Raw genomic sequence first — 19,425 nt, forward strand, 5'->3', positions numbered from 1 at the left:
ACAAGTCCTCTAGAAGTCCACATTAGAAAGCTCTAGGGAGCAAAAACTTTTAAGGAGCTGAGAATTTTTTAAAAGATCTTTGAATATTTAAATACCATTTTTCCCTCATGAAAACTGTGCTGCTTACCTCAAGAGTGAGGTTATAAGTTAACCCTCACCTTACCATCTGCTCCTAGGCTGTAATTTCCCCATGATTCAGAGAGATACAGTGTTTTGAGCTAAAATGCTAGGCTGGATTTTAAACACTACTTACACTGGTTTCTAACTAAGCTAATTACTCATTTGGCAGGCACCATTTTTCCAATCAAATCTGTGCATTCAAAGCTGATTTTTCGTTTTCTTTGATGCTGTGGCATTTTATCAGTACAATAATCAGAAGTTCTGTTAAAAAACAAAAGCAGTAATACAAAACAAAAGCAGGCAACACAAGTCTTCAGAATAGTCCTCAAAATTGTGTATTTCTGGATCCCATTTTACCTCTTTCTTCTGCCCCATTTTCAAAAGTTAACATAAATAAGCTTGCATGTTCAGTTTATAGCAGGGAAAGGCTTGGCTATACTGGCAGAAAAACCTTAAGCCCTGTTCAACTTTAAGGATAAGAATTAGTCAATATCAAAGCAAAAAGAGGGAGGGAGGGAGGAGAAAAGATATCTTGGTACCTGAAGCCTTTCCATTATTGGAGCTGGGGAGACCTGGGACAGATAAAATGGGGAGACGAAAGGGGAGATAGACTGGTTTTGAATAATACTCAATAGCAGTGTTAGCTTTATTTACATTTTATAAAATATTCTGGCCTTTTCTGCTCTGAAACTTAAAATGACTTGCGTGGAGATAAGGACTTGACTGACACTTAGCCATCGACATATTACATTGGATTCTCTGACTTGTCTTTGCAGGCTAGTTCATGTGCTTTGTTAGAGCTGTTACTGATTTTAAGGGAAGGAGTTGGTCTTCATTCCATATTCATGAATTCTGAATTCAGGTTAGCGAGCTATTAGAAAACGGGAGAGGCTGTTTCAGCCTAACTCTTGTTGGAGAAATTCTTTGGAGGGATGTAGTGATCCCTCGTGGGATCATGGATGTAGTGATTAAGTATCCTGGGTTTCCAGGACAGTCACAGCAGAAAAACCTATTCTCGTGAGTGAACCTGCAGTCTCATGTTTAGTTCAATGCGGCCATCTCCATGAAGGGTTTATGTCTTGTCTTTGTTCTGCCAGTCTTAGCACCCCAGTCGGTGTTCCACTTATTTAGGGACGTGTGCTGTGCCCTTGGAGAGCCATCTCCCACCACAGAAACCCATGTGTGTTTGATTTGGTCCAGAGTCACAATTTCGGCACTTTCCGTGAGCGGCAGGCACCTTTGCAGAGCAAACCATGTAACCACATCTGCCGAGGGCATGTGGGGTTCCAAGGAAGGAAAGCTACTCGAGGAACCAGTTTGAGGTGGAATCAAAAACAAATGATTATGAGGGGTTTCTCAAAGTGTTTTCTTAGCTGCAGTACCTCTTTGCTCCATGATATTGTATATGGAACCCTAGCATATGAAATGGGTCACAGCTGAGCTGGGCAGCTAGAAACCACACCTCCAGGCCTCCCCATCCCACCCAGCAGGTCTGGAGACTCCATGAAACTCAGCAGTATGGACCAGAGACAGCATGAGCACCCAGGCATCTATCTCAGCCCGTTTCCCACTCAGCCAGGCTGGGGACCAGCTTTGCTTGTGGAAATTCCCTCGAGAGGGCCTTTGGCTATTTGTCCCCATGGGTTTCTGGGTGTCAGGAGCAGTCTTTCCCCAGGCGTCATGAATGTACCTTCCTGACTACAGGTCTGTTTGGTTGGGTGGGTTCTCCAAACCCAGCTCTGAACTGTGGTTTGCCGTGGTGTAGCTTCTGGTGCTTGGCTCCGCCTCCGTCCGCTGGGCTCCCGGGTGTGGCTGGATGCTGGTGCAGGACAGTGGCAGTGGGGGACGTGTCACTCGGTTCTCTTACCTTAGCCGGATGTCTCCTGATCACGTTTTGTTTTGTTCACTAGATGATGATTCAGATCTGTACTCTCCTCGATATTCCTTTTCTGAAGACAGTAAGTGACTTAGAATTTCTTGGTTGTAGGGGAGGAAGGGAGAGTGGTGGACGAGGGAAGACATCTTCCTGTTTTCAGTTTTCATCTGTTTTAAAAGTCTTTCACACCCACTTTTTCCTTCTCCAGCAAAATCTCCCCTTTCTGTGCCTCGCTCAAAAAGTGAGATGAACTACATTGATGGTGAGAAGGTAGTTAAGAGGTCGGCCACACTTCCCCTCCCGACCCGCTCTTCCTCGCTAAAATCAAGCCCAGAAAGGTAAGTGCTCTCATCAACTCTGTGATTTTAGGTTCTCATACACAATCTGTTTCTCTGGGTCAGGCAGCATTGGAGCCAGGAGTCAAGCAGACCTGAGTTTGAATCCCTGCTCTGTCACTTATTAGCAGTGACTTGTTTTTTCTGAGTCTCAATGTTCTCATCTGTAAAATGGGGATACATTTTGCATTCATAGGGATGTTGCAAGGATAAAACAAGATGCTGCATGTAACATTTCTAGTAGTGCCTGGCTCACAGTATGCACTTAAATAATGTTGACGATAATTATCATCACTTTTTACCTCTTCACAAGAGAAATCTTAGCCGTAAGATTTGTCATGTGTTTTTATACTTTGTGCATACTGATGGGGCCCATAGCAGAGAATATAATTTTAAAATGAAGCCACGCTTTTTAGTATCTATTTATTTATTCAACACATTATCAAAGCATAAGGCTCACATGGTTGTAATGATATCAGTCATCTGTTAATGCCCGCACCAGATGACCCGATTGTCTTTTATTGAGTCTTCTGCCCTCTGGAGCAACCTCCTGTGCCATCTGGACTGGTGTCCCATGCGTCTCCCAGCTCCATCTTCCACCACTTCTCAATCCACAAAAAGGCCCTGGCCAAACTGAATTATTTATTTTTCCTTTAAATACACACTGTTTCACACCTCCAAACCTTTTCCATCTTCATAGACAAATGAATGGCTGTTTTTGAAATCCCACATATACGTAAGTGACATCTGCCTGAGGAATTTGATAATTAATCTGAAAGGAAGGCTGGGTATACCCATAAATCCTTACAAGTGTGTTCATCGAGCGCCTACTGGGTACATTCTGTGTGCAGGTTGAACCAGATGCTATGGAGGAATATAAACATACATAAATCATCGTCCCTACCTTCAAGAAGTTTATAGCCTTGCAGGAAAAATGGAATATAATATCACAGTGCAAAGTGCAATTGTGTGCATGTATAAAAATTTTGCAAATAATTTCCAAGGCTTCATGTATCCTCTGAAATCCCTCACTGGATCGGGTTAAGTACTTGTGCCAAAGGCTGCAGTTTTGATGATTACCGGATGGGGTGTGGAATAGGGAAGAAGAACATGGTTATAGTAACAAATAACATTTATTGAGTGGTTCCTGGGGGCCTGGCGCTCTGCTAAGTGATTTACATGCTGAGACATACTGTCTCATTTAATCCTTACAGCAACCCCATTTTTCAGATGAGGAAACTAAGGTAGGTAGCGGCAAAGTGCTCGGCCCAGATCAGCTAGCTAGCAAGTGCTGTAGCAGGGTTGGAGCCACAGCTGCCTGGCTCCGGGACCTGCATTCTCTCTCACTGCACTAGCCTGAGTGGGAAGTACAGGCATGGCTGGGGAATGATAAGCTCCTGAGAACAGAGCAAGGTGAAGGATTTTTCCAGAGCAAGCTTTGCTGCTGCTGCTGCTGCTTCCTTTCTTCTCTTTCTCTTCTCTCTGCTTCCCGGTGTCCGGTTGTGAGCACAGGACACCTCAAGCCTTTTGTGAAGCGAACACAGGGATCTGTTTGTTTGAAGAAGGAAACCAGCACAACTGAATGCTTTGCGTGGAGTCCGATTTTGTGCCTCGGATATAAAAATTCCTTGATTAGACTAGAGTCAGCCAAAGTCAGACCTGTCGGATGCCAATTTTCATGAAAATAGCTCTAATAGGATTTCCTTTCTACAGAAACGACTGGGAGCCTCCAGATAAGAAAGCGGATACAAGAAAATACCGTGCAGAACCCAAAAGCATTTACGAATATCAGCCGGGCAAGTCCTCCGTTCTGACCAACGAAAAGATGGTAATGTGCATATTAAAGTTCTTTTGTCTCACCCTGCCCGTGTTCTTTAATCCAGATGCACTGTGTGTGCACTTGGATTACATTCTTTCTCCCTTGAAATAGACTTGCTTTGTTTAGAAGACAATGAAAATACGAAGCATTTTTACCCTTTTCACTTTTGCAGGTGTTCACAAAATAAGTCCCCAGAGTGTGCTTTGAAAGAATCCTCTCATTGTGGCTTTGTTGCTCTTTTTTGCTCATGGTTTTCACTAATTTTAAATTTTGTAATGTAAAGGTTGATTTTGCTGCTATCTTTTTTTAAACATCTAACCATTCGTTTATCAGGCTTATTACTAACTGGACTAAAGTTGGGGATTTTTAGCTGACTCTTATTTGAACATGCGCAAAGTTTGTAGAAGTTACTAGTACATCATTAAAAGCCAAATAATTAATATGATGATGTGACTTGGGGGAAAAAAGCCCCAGGCTGTTAGAGTATGTCTTTTAGGTCTTCCTTTTCTGACAAGTGCAATAGAGAGGACGAATTTTCATATTCAGTCTGGTTTATGGTTCCCTACACAAGTTCACATCTCCAAGCAGTTATCAGTGGGGAAAATGGCCTGTATGGGCATAGCAGACCACCCAGCAAAAGCAGGGGAGAATTTTTACAAACTGATTAGTTTCATATCTGCCGATCACGTTTCCTTTTATTCACCCTTCATTAGAAAAAGCTGGTTTCAGAATTCTGAACATGGTTAAAGGGATCCTCCAAAGCTCTATAAACCCTGCAGCCCTGCAGCTGTGCCAGCAGGATGGAATTATCATGCTGGGGATTGATTCTTATTAAAATGCTGTTACCACACTGAGTCCAGAATAAGTAGGCCTCTGAAATGTGGGTTCAAATTATTCTCCCTCCACCTCTTTCGCTCTACATGTTTTTAAGGAATAATTGATTTGACTTTTAATAAAATAAAAAGGTGACATCTTTAAAAGCACAAAGGGATAAGTAATTTTAATTAGGAAAAAAGGTTCAACAGGTCACAGAAATGCTTCAGAGTTGTCATTCTTCAGCATTTACTGTGCACCACAGTTATTTTAAGCAAAAAGTTCTGAGAGGAGCGGAGAATTTTGCCTCTGGCTCCACCCTGCACTGGAGGTTCTCTCTCTCTTAGAAGGTAACAAGCACAGAAGGTAATCCTCCATACAGGTCTTCCTAGAAAGAATGTCACGTCCTTTGAGTATATTCCCAACACTTGAATAACAAGTGGTGGACACACCATCACATGTCAGTACACTTCAGTGATTTTAGAGACTCTGTAAGCCTTTGGGTGCTTTTGTGTTGGCAATTTATTATTTATTATTGTTCATAGACGGTCATTGATTTATTGAAGGCTTGCCCCTTAATTTCTCCTTTGTTTCCTCCTCCTTTCCTTGGTTCCTAATAATTTGACCCCTATTCAAAACTAGGAAAAAAACAATAACATAGTTTTATTTTTTCTCACTGATGCCACAATGGTCACAATGTCTTCCATGTCATAGACCTTGGGATCATTTATATTGTTTTTACAAACCCCGAAAAGTAGCACACAGGGCCCACGGGGCCCTCTTTGGGGAGTTGTGGTGACCATACACGTGGATTGCCAAGCACTGTCTGGGTGTTCCCACACAGGAAGCCCCCTGCTTGTACCAGGACCTGGGCCAACCCAGTTAGGACATAACACCAAAGGCTGGCCAGAGAGGAACACCACTGTCCAGCTGTTTTAGTTTCGTGCCTTTCCCTCTATTTAGCGCTGTTCTTCCCAAAGAGTCATTTTTCATTTTAGAGAGAATCTTCATCTTTTCACAGTCTACTCTTCACAGGGGTTGAATTCGTCCTTTATTTTTGAATTTCTTTTCCTGCTATTTTTGCCACATGAGCAGAAACGTTGGAATGTGAGTTTCAGCACGTGAGTCCTGCCTTTTGGTTTCCAGTGTCGGGTTTACCAGAATTTGAGGAACCCCCTTCCTTCCGCAGCCACCACCCCACCACCACCACACACACACAAACACACACACACACACACACACATTTTTGTTGTTGTTTACTGTGAATAAGTATACTAACTAGAGACAGACAGATGTAGAATCTAAATGTGCTCTCAGAAATGCACATCTCCTTTTAAGGGGGAAAATCCACTTTTCCCCCCAATTTTTTTCCAGTTGGAGGTGTTCGTGTCTGCTTAAGCCTGGCAATTTAAATTGTGGCCTCACAGGCACATCTCTCTATCTGTTGTTCACACAAAGAGTTGAAGAGTAGGCTGTAAAGGTTGCCTTAGAGCACATCTTGTCCCTGGAGCAAACCCACAGCATCCCAGACAGATAAACACTGTGCTACCTTCAGAATCCCCCCAGGAGATTCACAGTCTTGGTGACCTATTCAGCTGTTTGGCAAACTCATATGCAGTTCCTCAGAACTGTTTGGCCTCCCTCTTATCATAGTACGAGTGCATTTTCTTCTCTTCTGGTCTTGGAATTGGAGACCTATTGGTCAGTCCCTGCTTTGTCAGAAATGGCTCTTTTCAGGCTGTGTTCCTTTTACTTTCCTCCAAAGTCCCTTATAGAACTGAACTTCAGCTCAATTCAATAAATATATACAATTGACCCTTGAACAACATGGGTTTGAACTGCACAGTCAACTTATACATGGATTCTTTTCAACAGTAAGTGCTATAGCCCTACACAGTCGTGGTTGGTTGGATCTGTGGATGTAGAGGAACCATGGCTACAGAGGGCCAACTGTAAATTATACTTGGATTTTTTGATTGCATGCACCCCTAATGCCCGCACTGTTCAAGGGTCTGCTGTATAGAATAACTTTGATGTGCCAAGCTCTGCATTAGACGTTGGAGTTCCTGCTCCCATAGGGGTATAGTAGGAAGGACAGACATTAAAATCTTTATTACAGACACGATATATATTTGAAAGTGTAAAACAAGGGGATTTACCCAACTTGGTTTCTTCCCATTTCACTGTCACCTTGAATTCCTTCCTGACTTTTCAAGTTTGTCACTTACCCCGTTTTAGCTTGGTGTCATCCACAAACTAAGCAGGCCCACCCCCTTCTCATGGGGAGTATGAGAAATGTAAACAGCACCGGACTAGGAATTGCAAGGTCTGAGTTCTGAGTTCGAATTCTGACTCTGCCTTATGTCTTGGGACATCGCTTAACCTTTCTGAACCACAGTGTTTTCATCTATAAAATGAAATTATTATCTGGCCTGCCAGCCTCACTGAAGCACTGAGTGAGAGGATCATGTGCGATAATGTGGGTTAAAGATCTATGACCATTATAAAGTGCCGTGTAAATGAACGGGCCACATTCAGATTATTTAATTAAAATCTGAAGCTAGTCTCTGGCTCCCGTCCAAGCAGCAAAACTGTCCTTCAGGACAATCAGGTGTCCCTCTCAAGTCACCTGCCTTTTCTGAGGATTTTGCCAAGCTGGGAAAAGATAGCCACCAGTAGCAGAGAACTCAGCCTGGCCTTGTGGAATCTGCTTTGCCTGCCAGTACAGAGAGCCTGTTCTGCATCCAGAAGGATGTTTTCTGCCTGTCTGTTCTGTACTTGGATCTGTAGTGGAGTTATAAATGCAGAATCAAATGCTGTGTGGTATTGCCTCTTTAACTTTCTCTCTGGCAGCTCAGAGGGCTGAGGCTGGCTGCTCTGGGTCCAAGCTGGTTGACATACCTCCTGACTCAGTTCTCAGCCCAGCATTAACCTCAGCAGTAAAACAATCTGCAAACAACCTTTGACAATCAAATGGGTTAATTCTTTCAGGACTGAGTACCAAAGCATTCAGGCGGTTTCCTGAAAGAGTTGATACTTTTTTTTTTTTTTAATGAAAAAAAACTACTCCCAGAGAGCAATTTATAAAAATAGTCTTTTAAAATAATAAACATGAAATAGGTTTCATGAAACCCCATCATACAAGGATCTAGGGTGTCCCAGTGTCTAAACTGTCTCTCCTGAACAGTGGTGTCTTTGTAGATATTGTGCCTCATTTCACTGAATAAATACAGAATCCATTATTTTACATAATTGCAAAATCCATTGAGAAGGAACACGCATTCTCCAAGATTTAAGCCCTACGCCCCTAAAGACAGTTGGAGGAGGTTTTAATCTGGATTCAAGAGGGCAGACTCTGTATCAGTATATATTTCCCTTTGATTTCAACTAACTTCTATCCAGTTAATTTCTGTTGAAGAAAAGTTCTCTGCCGTATTTTCCTCTATTTAAAGCAAAAGTAGAAATAATGGTAAAGATTCTTATAGGGATTTTTAGAAGAGATTGGTAAAGGTCACTAAGGAAGTTTACGCTCATTTCAATAAGCTACAAAAGGCCTGTTAACTGAATGTTACGAAAAATGTATCCAGGAGGAGCAGCTTTGTGAAGGAGTCACTTGGAGACGCGTCCACAGGATCTGCAGTTTCCTTCCTCATGTGTCGTGGCCCTGAGGGCGTGAAGTTTCTTATGATGTTTTCAATCACAGTGGAAAATGTACATTTTCTATTTCATATTGTTGTCAGAATATCACCACCTCTCTCTTTTGTGACTATCAAGATTTTTTGAAACGTATATGCCCGTAGGAATTAAGCCGTGAGCCTCTAACACTTCTATCTGATGTGACCATATCTCCAGTTTATTAAGGGGAAACCTGATTTGCTTTCCAGGCATTCATTTTCCAACTAATTATTTCCGGAAACACATGCTCTTCCACAGAGCAAGGTACCAGAACTTTATAAATATTTGATTAAACATGAAATCCCATGGAATCATATCATCAGTCTGTGAACTACTTTTTAGAGTCGTATAAAATGAGAAATCTAACTTATTTTTGTAACGTAACCCAGAAGTTTTATCCCCCCCTATCGTTCTGTTATCTGTCTTGTTCAGCTTTTCCCTCGCTTTATTTTTCCCCTAGTTCTTTAATGTTTATTTCGTAGAACACAAAGTATATTCTGTCTGTATTCATCCCCCATGGATGCTTGTTTAAAATGTTTTTTCACTTGTGTCTACTGTTTTTACTTACATCATCTTTCACTTTACTCTGTATGGGACATGGTTTCTCACCTACTCATGTGCCATTAAAGATGCAGTATTAACAAATTGGCTTTTATAAAAGTGTCAGTATTTGCTGCTTATTTTGAAAACCTTAAGGCAGCCTTGCAAATAAGTACTAAAACTGTACTAGCCCATAAAAAGTGCTTGCTGTACTCATCTGGCATAGATGGCTAAACGTTTGATGTGTTCCCCAGGTTATTTGCTCTTAACTAATAGCTCTTTGTAAAGAGCTATTTTAGCTATTTTAATAAGGGCTCTCTTTTCTCCCACCACTCCGACAATTACCAAGGGAAACTGTCATGCCCATGTTCAGATCTGTTGGGAAGGCGGCAGTGTGGTGCAGCGTTCTCCATCTGTCGTCCCTCTGCCTTGGGACCGAGAATGCCTCCCTCACTGCTCCCTACCTCAGTGTGCCTGTTTTCATAAACACATCCTTTCCCGCCTGTTTCAGCTCCCCTGATTTTGCTCATGTCAATAAAGAAATGGATGATCGCTGCTGTTGAATGCAGGTGCTGTATATTTCTGGAAACCACTGCATCTCTACTGGCCGGTTCCTATGTAATCTCTGCATAATGTTATCCTTCTCTCTCTTCCATTTCCCTATCACCAACCCCTATAGAGTCGGGATATAAGCCCAGAAGAGATAGATTTAAAGAATGAACCTTGGTATAAATTCTTTTCGGAATTGGAGTTTGGGAAACCGGTAAGTTTAATAGCTTCAGTGGTTATAGACACCTTTTTTAATAGTGCTGTTGATGCATTGTTGCTGCTAAAAAATCAGACCTATTTGTAAAGAATTCAGGAAGTGGGGAGCAGCCTTGTTGGCTGTCAGTGGTGGGATTGTCTATTCTCGCTACAACCTGTGAGCTTTCCATTGCTTTACTTCACCAAGAAAGGACAGTGAGCTCTGGAAAGTATTTCTTGCTAGAAAATCCCCCAGGAGACATGGCTAAGTCATTGCTTGTTTCAGGACCTCCCACCACTAGCAACAAATATCACACACCTTGTAGATTGCATTATTTCGGCCTTTGGTTCAGTTCCTTGACCAAAGTCTTCATGGTATACCGAAGACAACCAGGAAAACGCATTACACACTGAGAAAGACCAGCATTGTCACTGCTTTAAATAGAAATTTTAGAAGCACACATGCAAGGGAAGTGCCAGTGCAAGTGGAAAAGGGCCTCTCTATGCAGAGGTGATCCTCGAATCACCATCCTGTTACAGGCGACTTTTAGGGAATGATTTCTATGAGGTAGGATAATATTTCCCAAAATTAGAAATGAGAGTTAGGAATTCTAGCAAACTTAGTATTCAGCCCAATAGCCTGTAGCTTCCCTGTGATGTGTCTGAGTTCGCTTTGGTACGAATTGATTTTTGGCACTTAAAGGAGGATTTTCTTGGCCTTGCACCCAAAGGAGTATCAAACCAAAGGGAGAATTGAGCTCATTTTTCCACTGGAGATGACTGGAAACTGACTTTAAAGCTCCAGTTACTTTAAAGTCTTAATTGTTACAGCTGCAAAAAGAATTTACAGGTGGAGGGATTTAGTGTATAAAAATAAAACATTTTATTAGATGTATGAGACTTTAAGCATTGAATCTGGCATTTGAATCACCATGATTTAGAATGATAGTTTTATTTGCAGATAGCAGTTAACTTTACAGTTCAGTAAAATGTTAAATTCTGTAGTACATTTTTAATGAAGATGAAAACGGAGAAATTTAACTGTTGCTCTGGAATTGCTGAGCTTTGTTTGAATGTTCAGTCATTTTCTGAGTTAGGAGCACCTACCTTGCAAACACCCCTTCTTGTAGGAACAGGCATTCCTCCCACTTTGTCCCCTCCCTGATACTGTCACCTAATGTCAGCCGAGGTGTCCTGGATGAACAGCGCCACCTAATGAGCAGCAGAGAGGGAAGCATCCAACCCAAAGTCTGCACTGTCTCCTCCTCCCCTCCCCAAAGCTTTGGTACACACCTCACTTCTCCTCTCTCTCCCTGTTTTCTCTGCTGTCCACCATTCACACATCAATGAAGTCTACCTCACGCAGTCTCTTCCACATGCAAAGATTTAACAGTATCCGAACCCTTTTCCTTTTCTTGTTCTTAAAACCTGCTCAATTATCTCACAAAAAACCCTGCAGAAATGTGTACCCCTGCCCCCCCCAAAAAAAAGACCATGATTGGTACACGCAATAATAATGCCATACTTTCATCAGAGAAAGCAAAAGATATTAGCTTTAAATTGTTTATAATAAGGAGTCTATGCCATTGAGTTTTGAAACTCTGTTCAGAATCCACAAATGTCTAGCCATCTCCTCATTTGCCAGATAACAAATAACTATATTAGTTTTACTGAAATGTTAACTTTTAGGAAAAGTTATGAAGCCATTTTTTCCTAATTAATTGTGATTGGTTTGTTTTATTAAATCTGTCATTGTAAATAATACTCCTTTCGTTAGCAGTAGACAGCATTTCAGTCACAGCATATTTAGATAGGCTCTGTGAATAGCTCTGTGAATTAGCATCGTTTCTGCTGGAAACCGTAGTCTGAGCCCACACAACCAATCCAGACAGATGTTGACAACACGGTCCATTTGCGTATGGGGACCTTCCTATAATTTGTATTCCTACCCTATTGTCCTAACTGCCTCTTAATTATTTAAAGACTTAGAGATGCTTTTCCAAAATGTCATTTTCTCTGAAGCCAGAGTGTACCTTGCATAGACCTTAGAGTCCTTCTTAAATGGGACTACCTTTTTTTTGTGTAGGTCTTTTAAAGTAATAAAAGATGATACTTTTGAAGACTTGCCAAAATAGCTTAATCAATGCCTATATCCTGAGGAACAGCACTGAGGTGAACGGGTCCTTATGGTCTGAGTCATCCTAAGGGTGGGCTTGTTATCTGGCTGAACCAGGTTGATGACTGGATATTACTCCCAGAGTTTGGGAGGAAGATGTGATGGGGAGAAATTTTTTCTTCACTTCTCTCCTATCCCAATCAACTCTGGGCCACAAAAGAGCAAGAGACATAAATAAAAGGGGTGTAATCCATGGCAGTTGTTTTGGAAGATTTTTCAGTCATTCAGAAGCAGAATGAAATTAAAACTACTATCAACCATGTGGATCATCGTTTCTCCTTTTTACACCATATGAACCTAGGACCCACTTCCCCCTAGTAAAGCCTGCCAGAACTTTAGACATTTAGCCTGAACTCCTTTCTTCCTTGGCCCCTTCACTTAAAGCCACCCAAAATGAGCTGAAGTTTCAGCAAGCTCCTGACTGTAATACCTTTTAGGTCTAATGAGTCGTAGGATATCAACTAATTTAAGACTCCAGGGACCATTTGGGGGAAGATTATTTAAAACCAATTTAATTTGTAAGCACTGTCTTATTTTTTGCAGTAAGTAAATGAGTAGGGCTACCATCAGTGACTTGAAAACATCTCCATCCCCAGATGAACAATCCAACTGTATTAAGTGCTTAAAGATGAATGGTAATTGTCAGTGGCCTTACTTTACAAATTGCAGAATATACGCAATTTATATTACATACACAAGTTACTGGTGAAGGCACCTTGGAATCAATTATGTTTCATTTGTAAAATCAATTACTTTTTATTTGGCCTGGAGTGTCAGCTTTTTCTTCTTTTTTCTCCCCCTAATTCCTACAGAAATTGATGTGATTTCTGTAAGTAAGCTCAAGGCAAAATGTAAAACTAATTTGAATGCTTCCATAGAGTTGGTTATGATGAAATTTGCACAGAATGATAGGAGTTATTAATGATCTCATCTCCTCAGAGGTCACTGTGTAAGAAATTTCAAGTGTAAGTGGGCAGAACAAGAAGGTTTACTTAGTGAAAGAGAGGTTGCAAAGATGGAAGTGGCTTGTAACTTCCAGATGTCCTACCCTCTGGACCCCGCTTAAAACAATTCTCCTGGCAGATTTCTACTTCGGGAATGCAGTTCTAATTCTAACATGAACAGTTAAAGGAGAAAATAAAAATAACCTTACAGTTCACTGTTTAAATTCAAAGTATAAACTCTGCTCTCTAAGAGAGATGGGAGGTTTGACTCTACCATCAGCAGTATTATCAAAGTCTAGTTAAACTGTAAAAGGAGATTTTTAAAAAATTATCTAGTGAAATTGTCTAGTTCTACAGTGCAATATTTAACACCTGTTTCATACATGGATTTCATTGCCACAAGCCACAGGAAGCACGTTTAGCACCATGTACCCACCCTTGGTCAGATCTCCAAATTCACACGTTTATGAAGACATAATGAATTTTACAGGGGAGAAGACTAGCTCCCAAAATGTAGGCTCTCAGTGTCCATCTTAGTTGGAAAAGAACAATGAGGAATTTAAATGTTTGTTTTTGTTCAAATTGGTGTTAATGCTTTTTTTTTCTTTCCTTTGTTCTTTTTAAAGTTTTCAATATTTAGAATCCAACAGTGATTGACTCTTGAGACAGAGATGCAGAAATAAACCTCCCACTATAACATTTCCAGCTCCTGAGTTCCATGGGGTCCCCAGGTGGCCTCAGGAGACAGGGTGCCCGCTCCTTTTGTTTTTAGTTCACTTTTCTGTGTTGAGACAGTTCTCCTAGCATTGCCCCTCTTGGTTTGAGCCGGTCTCCATGTTTGTCTTTATGTCTTTACGCTCATTTCTTCATTTCCTCCTCTGCTTCCCGTCAGCCTCCCAAAAAGATATGGGATTATACTCCTGGAGACTGCTCTATCCTTCCTAGAGAGGATAGAAAGGTAATTCCACTGTGGGCTGTGTGTGTGCGCTCTGGCCTGGCTAGTGTGCGTGTGTTGTGGGCTTTTTTCTTTTATTAAATCCCCCCCCCTTTTATTTTTAACTTGATTGTAACTTTTTTTTTTTTTTTGGCTTGGTGATAAAACAGTTTAACAAAGTCTCTAAGACTTATACTAATGTGTAGAGGTTTTTAAAGCAATTGCTTATTCTTCTGACATATGTGTCATAGTCACCATACTCTGAAAAAGAGAAAATAGGTATTTCCTAAAAGGTAGGTTTTTGGGGTCTGTGTAGTTCCTCTCTCTAGCAAGTAGAGTTTTGGAGCTCTGATTACCACAGGATTTATATTCTCTATGCCTAATGTTGCATTCTCTGTTTTCCTGTCTTTAACTCATTTATAGTAAGCTCTTGTGTTTTAGTCATGCCATCTTTGCCTTATTAATGTATGATACTAAACAAACTCATTTTTCAAACGTAACCTTCCATGCTGTCTGCCTTTCCTCCTAACTAAAACACTCTTTCCCATCTTTTCTTTCTTGAACCAGACTAATCTAGAAAAAGATCTCAACCTCTGCCAAACAGAGTTAGAGGCAGATTTAGAAAAAACGGAGACGCTTAATAAAGCACCCAGTGCAAACCTGTCACAGGTATTTCTGAGTTTTTCTCGTGCCCTCAGTTCCCTTTGCTTTCTTCTTTGTTCTATGGTTTTTGATGTAGTTGGGGTGATGAATGGGTATGCTGGGCATTTTTAAGCTGCATGGCTTTCTGACTCCTGTTTTAGATCACCCCTGACCCCCCAACTTAATTTTTGTTTGGATTTCTTTTGAGCTTGGCATCTTCCTTAAAGGGGATTTTTCAAATATATATATGCAGGGTGGCTGGTGATTTAACTGCTCCCCCCTACCCCCGCTTACCATCCTCTTTCTCTGCTTTCAAGGGGTCACCCTTTTAACTCCCCTTCTGCCCCCTTGTGTGTATACCTTCTCTGAATTTTCAGGGAGCCTTTTTTGGGCAACTTCCATGTCTTTTTTGCAGCCCTGGGAGATACCAACCTCAGAGATCATTTTCCAAAACACAGCGGCTGTGATTCGGGTGCCTCTTGCGTGCAAGGCACTGTCAGCATAGTAGTATTTGTAATTTGAAAGGTCAGAAAGTTCTTAATGAAAAAATGCACTCTGGAGGCCAGACAGCCTGGCCACAAGCGTTTGAAACTCTGCCTACATTGATATTTTTAAAGGGAGCTATGTCCCAATGCGGTTTATTAAAGGGTATGTCAGAAAGAGAGAGAGTCCAGGGTAAATGGGCTCCCAAGGCGAAGAAAAATACCAAATGTTTGGAGAACTACCCCCAGGGCTCCCTGACAAAACAAAGGAGACACTTACAAGGAAAGGGTATCTTTATAGAAAATAAAAAAGGAATGCGGACACTGCCGATGAGGCTAGGACGTCCACAGACTGTGGCAGGAGAAATGGAAAAAATGCTAACGGACCATGTTATTCTTAAGCAGAACTGAGACAAGGAGGGTCAGGCCACCAGTGTGTGTGACTTGGGTACGAAGTCACGTAGAGCCAGAGACTCAAAGCAGGTGATTATGGCCACAGCCAGGGGGGCCCGGGATAAGAGGGGCAGAAGCCAAGCACTGCAAGCAGATCCAGAGGAGTTAGGGTTTGGGAATTCAGAGTCACCGAAGGACGAGGTAGCCAGCAGGACCAGCGGTTAGGCCCAGGGGAGCACAGAAGGTGAGCGACGGTGCATGCAATCAGGCAGATGCGTGACGGGGTGAGCATAGTGGGGCGCTGAGTCTCCAACCAGGGCGGAGACTGGCACCAGCTGTAGCTGCTGTGGGAATGGAGGTCTGAGCTGGGTCTAAAGGAGAACTGTGGCTGCAGGTAAATCCTGAAGTGAGCTGGGGGGCCGGAGGGGAGCCCGAAATGAATCAGCAGGCACTTTTTTCAAAGAACTGTAATAAGAGTGGTCCTGTAACATGTGGCAGGATGGATAGCAGCTAGAGAACTACTGCAGTAACCGCAGCCTCCTTGGGGCAGAGATGGCATCCAGTACCTACAACCCTGCCTGGGGCTAGGTGGGCCCGAAGAGGTGTCTGATGCATGAATGAGTCATCTTGACATTGGTTCAACTGTGCATTGCCCGTAGTCCCTAACGTGTGTGTGACATGCTGAGGGACGTTCTAAATCAGCACCAGAGTGGACTTTGCCTTCAAGAACGTGACAGCTTAGTCACACTCATAAATAAAAGATCTCCAACAGTACACAGCAGTGCCTGGTAAGAGCTAAATGAACGCTACGGCCTCTAAGTGTTCAGAAGAGGGGGAAATCTTCCAGGAAATCAGGGAAGACTTCTCAGGAGTCGGCCAAGATCTTAAAGGATTGATGGAGTTTAGGTACATGGCGAAAGTGGGGGCCATCCATTTGAGGCATGGTAGAGAGCACAAAAGTGAACATGTTTAGGATGGATTCAGGAATAAAGTAGATGAATTCATCTGTAATAGAAAATTTGGGGTGATAATAGTGGAAGGCAGGTTTGGGAAAAGGGGGTTGACCCTGGGTTGTAGAGACTCCAAAAATATGGTTAAAGAGATGGTTGATTTTGCCCTCAAGTCAATGATGTAATTCAGGACTAGTGTTTTAGGAAGGTTAGTGTCCTCACTCTAGAGAGGTTGAACTGAAGGGATAACCTCCAGTGGGAGGCTGAGAGGGCAAGGAGGTTACTGCAGCAGTCCAGGCATGTAGGGGTGAGTACTCCAGTGGTACCAGCATGAAGGGATGAGAGTAGATGTGAAATCACAGAGGAAATTGCAGTGGGACATTTTAACTAATTGGTGTGAAGAACAAAGAATTGGGGAATGGGAAGGAGACACAGACAACTGTAGGGTTTTGTCCAGGATCCTGGAAGAATGGGGACATCAGTATGTCACATAAGAAAGGTGGGGAGAAAATCAGTGCAGAGGTAAGATGAAGGAGGTGGTTTTAGGTAGTTTATTTTCAAGGTGTTGGTTTGGTATCATATAGGGAATATCCAGTACACAGTTGGAAATAGAAAACTAGGTCTCATGAGAGGCAGGGAGGTCGAAAGTCAATCCGAGTCACCTGAAGAGAAGTGATGGTTGAAGCCCTGGGAGCAGGTGGAGACACCCAACCTGGGAGTAGATTACAGATAGAAGAGAGAGTCATGCAGAGAGAAAGGATGGGAGACAGGCAGCTACCCATCGGGATGTTGGATGACACAGAACAGGAGGAGGGGCGGGTCAGAGAAAACCAGAGTGAGGAGGAAACGTGAGAGGTGGAGCAAGTATGAGAGTTGCCCGAGGGGTCCCCCAAAAACAGACTCTGAGGGAAGGTCAGTGCACTTGGTAACCAAGAGGCTTCTAAAAACTTCAGAGGTTGCTGGGTAAGTAGTTGATGGGAGGTAGAGTATGTGGTGAAGAATCAGGGGAGCCTCCAGGGATACAGCGCTGATTGGCAACATGTGATTGTGGAAGGAAGGAAGGGGGTGTTTCCAGAGGACTCGGCAGGGTTGTGCAAAAGTTCTTCCGAGATGGAGACCCACAACGGGGCAGGTGCCAAGGCTGGGAGACCAGTGCGGGCAAAGGGGCTGGAAGGATGGGTGTGGAGGTGAGAGCAGTGCCTTCTCAGGAGCAGTGGGGGTGGAGGGCAGAGGAGGGCTGGGGGTGAGCCCCTGACAAAGGCTGCCTCCCCTCCCGTCATCCTCCCTCTTTCCCAATCTCTTCCTTTTCCTTCTCCTGGTGTTTTCCCTTCTCTCCTTTCCCCAAGTACCTCTTCTCCTCCACAGAGCTTGTTTTCCTTGAAGTGGTCATTAGTAGAGGTAGGAGCTTTTGGTTTTGGTCACGCTGTGTGGTTTGCGGAATCTTAGTTCCCCGACCAGGGATCGAACCCATGCCCCGGCAGTGGAAGCGCAGAGTCTTAACCACCAGACGGCCAGGGAATTCCCAGGAGTATCTTTAAACGTTAACTTTTATGTTGATGTATTCAACTAACACATTATTTTTAAAAACAAATATATTGAACCCTTTGCCTTTCTTTCTCCAAGACAATAGAAACCCTAAACTCTGTAATTATGCTGCTTTTTCTCTGCATAGACTCTTGGTTTTCTTCCTTGTGCATAGGGGCCTGTAATTTGATAACATGTTCCCTCCCGTCACGGTGAAATGGTCATTAATAGGTTTTGTGAAACTGCATTTCTCCCAATTTCCACACTTCTCAATCTGCAGGGGTAAATAAATGATCTAAAAGTACAGTCTTTTAAAATGCATTTTTAAAAAAACATCTTTATTGGAGTATAATTACTTTACGATGGTGTGTTAGTTTCTGCTGTATCACAGAGTGAATCAGCTGTATGTATACATATATCCCCATATCCCCTCCCTCTTGTGTCTCCCTCCCACCCTCCCTATCCCACCCCCCTAGGTGGACACAAAGCACCGTAAAATGCATTTTTGTATGTTCTGTACCTGAAGTGTTGGGTGACACTCTGGTTGAGGCATGTGGGTGCATGAAGGAGTCTGGTGGGCTTGGCAGGGGCTCCGAGGGTGGGGGGATAAGCTGCTGGAGGGTGCTGTCCATGTCACTAGTGCCTGTTGCCAAGCGGTGGGCCATCTTTCCAGTGGGCCTGCGACTGGAGATAAATGTAAGGAGTGGGGCGTCTCCCGACCCACCCAGAGAGCCCTGATTGCAGCCACTGGGAGGCAAAAGCCCAGAAATCCTCCTTCTAGAGAAAGAGCACCGTCTTCCACCAGCACTGAGACCTTTCCAGCCGAGCTCCCCATCTCCCAGAGGGCTTCATCTAAACTAGGAAAGGAAAGGGACTTCTCTCGTTTTCCCCTTGGCTTGAAATATCTGAGTCGAAGTAAGTCATCTACATTCTTTTTTTTTTTTTTGACATTTACAGAGATCAGCAGTCAGCCCCACTCCGGAAATTTCTTCAGAGCCTCCTGGATAGTAAGTTATCACTGTTTACATGGTTTGATGTATTAAATATCAGAAACGGGAAGAGGCTTGTGTTGTATTTTGTTATCAGTCTAGTGGATTTGAATGATGTACAGTTTGGTGATAAGTAGCAATTATCGTCTTCAAATTATTTTTTTTCTCCTCCTTTTCCAAATTAATTTTGTGTTGATTCAAATTACCTTTGATAAGCTTTTCCCTGGATTGGCATCTTTACCTTGAGAATGTGTGCTGATCTTTGGGGGAACAGAGTGTGTGACTAAGGCCACATCTGGTATAAAGGCGGGGGTGGGGTGAGGTCCTCGGGCTGGACCTATCACAAGGAAAGATGGGGCCAAGAGGGGGCTAACTTGTCTGATTCTCAGAGATCTTGGTTTATTCCCCCATACCAATTCTTAGAATTCTGCCTGAGTGATGAATGCACACCCCACGCACTTCTTCATGG

The 19,425-nt window shown here is 42.8% G+C and overlaps 1 protein-coding gene across 6 annotated transcripts in view; it reads left to right on the forward strand.

Annotated features, from left to right (window-relative positions):
* Positions 1–19,425, forward strand: part of SORBS1 (sorbin and SH3 domain containing 1) — a 246,539-nt gene that overhangs the window by 180,414 nt on the left and 46,700 nt on the right. For 5 of the 6 annotated variants that reach the window (XM_061170051.1, XM_061170177.1, XM_061170255.1 and 2 more), the window contains 4 exons: positions 2,031–2,078; positions 2,205–2,334; positions 4,045–4,159; positions 18,925–18,974. In XM_061170051.1, the coding sequence (XP_061026034.1) occupies positions 2,031–2,078; positions 2,205–2,334; positions 4,045–4,159; positions 18,925–18,974 (343 nt within the window). Of the gene's footprint in view, positions 1–2,030; positions 2,079–2,204; positions 2,335–4,044; positions 4,160–9,857; positions 9,942–13,934; positions 14,001–14,543; positions 14,646–18,924; positions 18,975–19,425 lie in introns of all 6 variants that reach the window. The other variant, XM_061169987.1, reaches the window with a different exon arrangement.

Source organism: Eubalaena glacialis, chromosome 1 (assembly GCF_028564815.1).
Source record: "Eubalaena glacialis isolate mEubGla1 chromosome 1, mEubGla1.1.hap2.+ XY, whole genome shotgun sequence".
NCBI lineage: Eukaryota > Metazoa > Chordata > Mammalia > Artiodactyla > Balaenidae > Eubalaena > Eubalaena glacialis.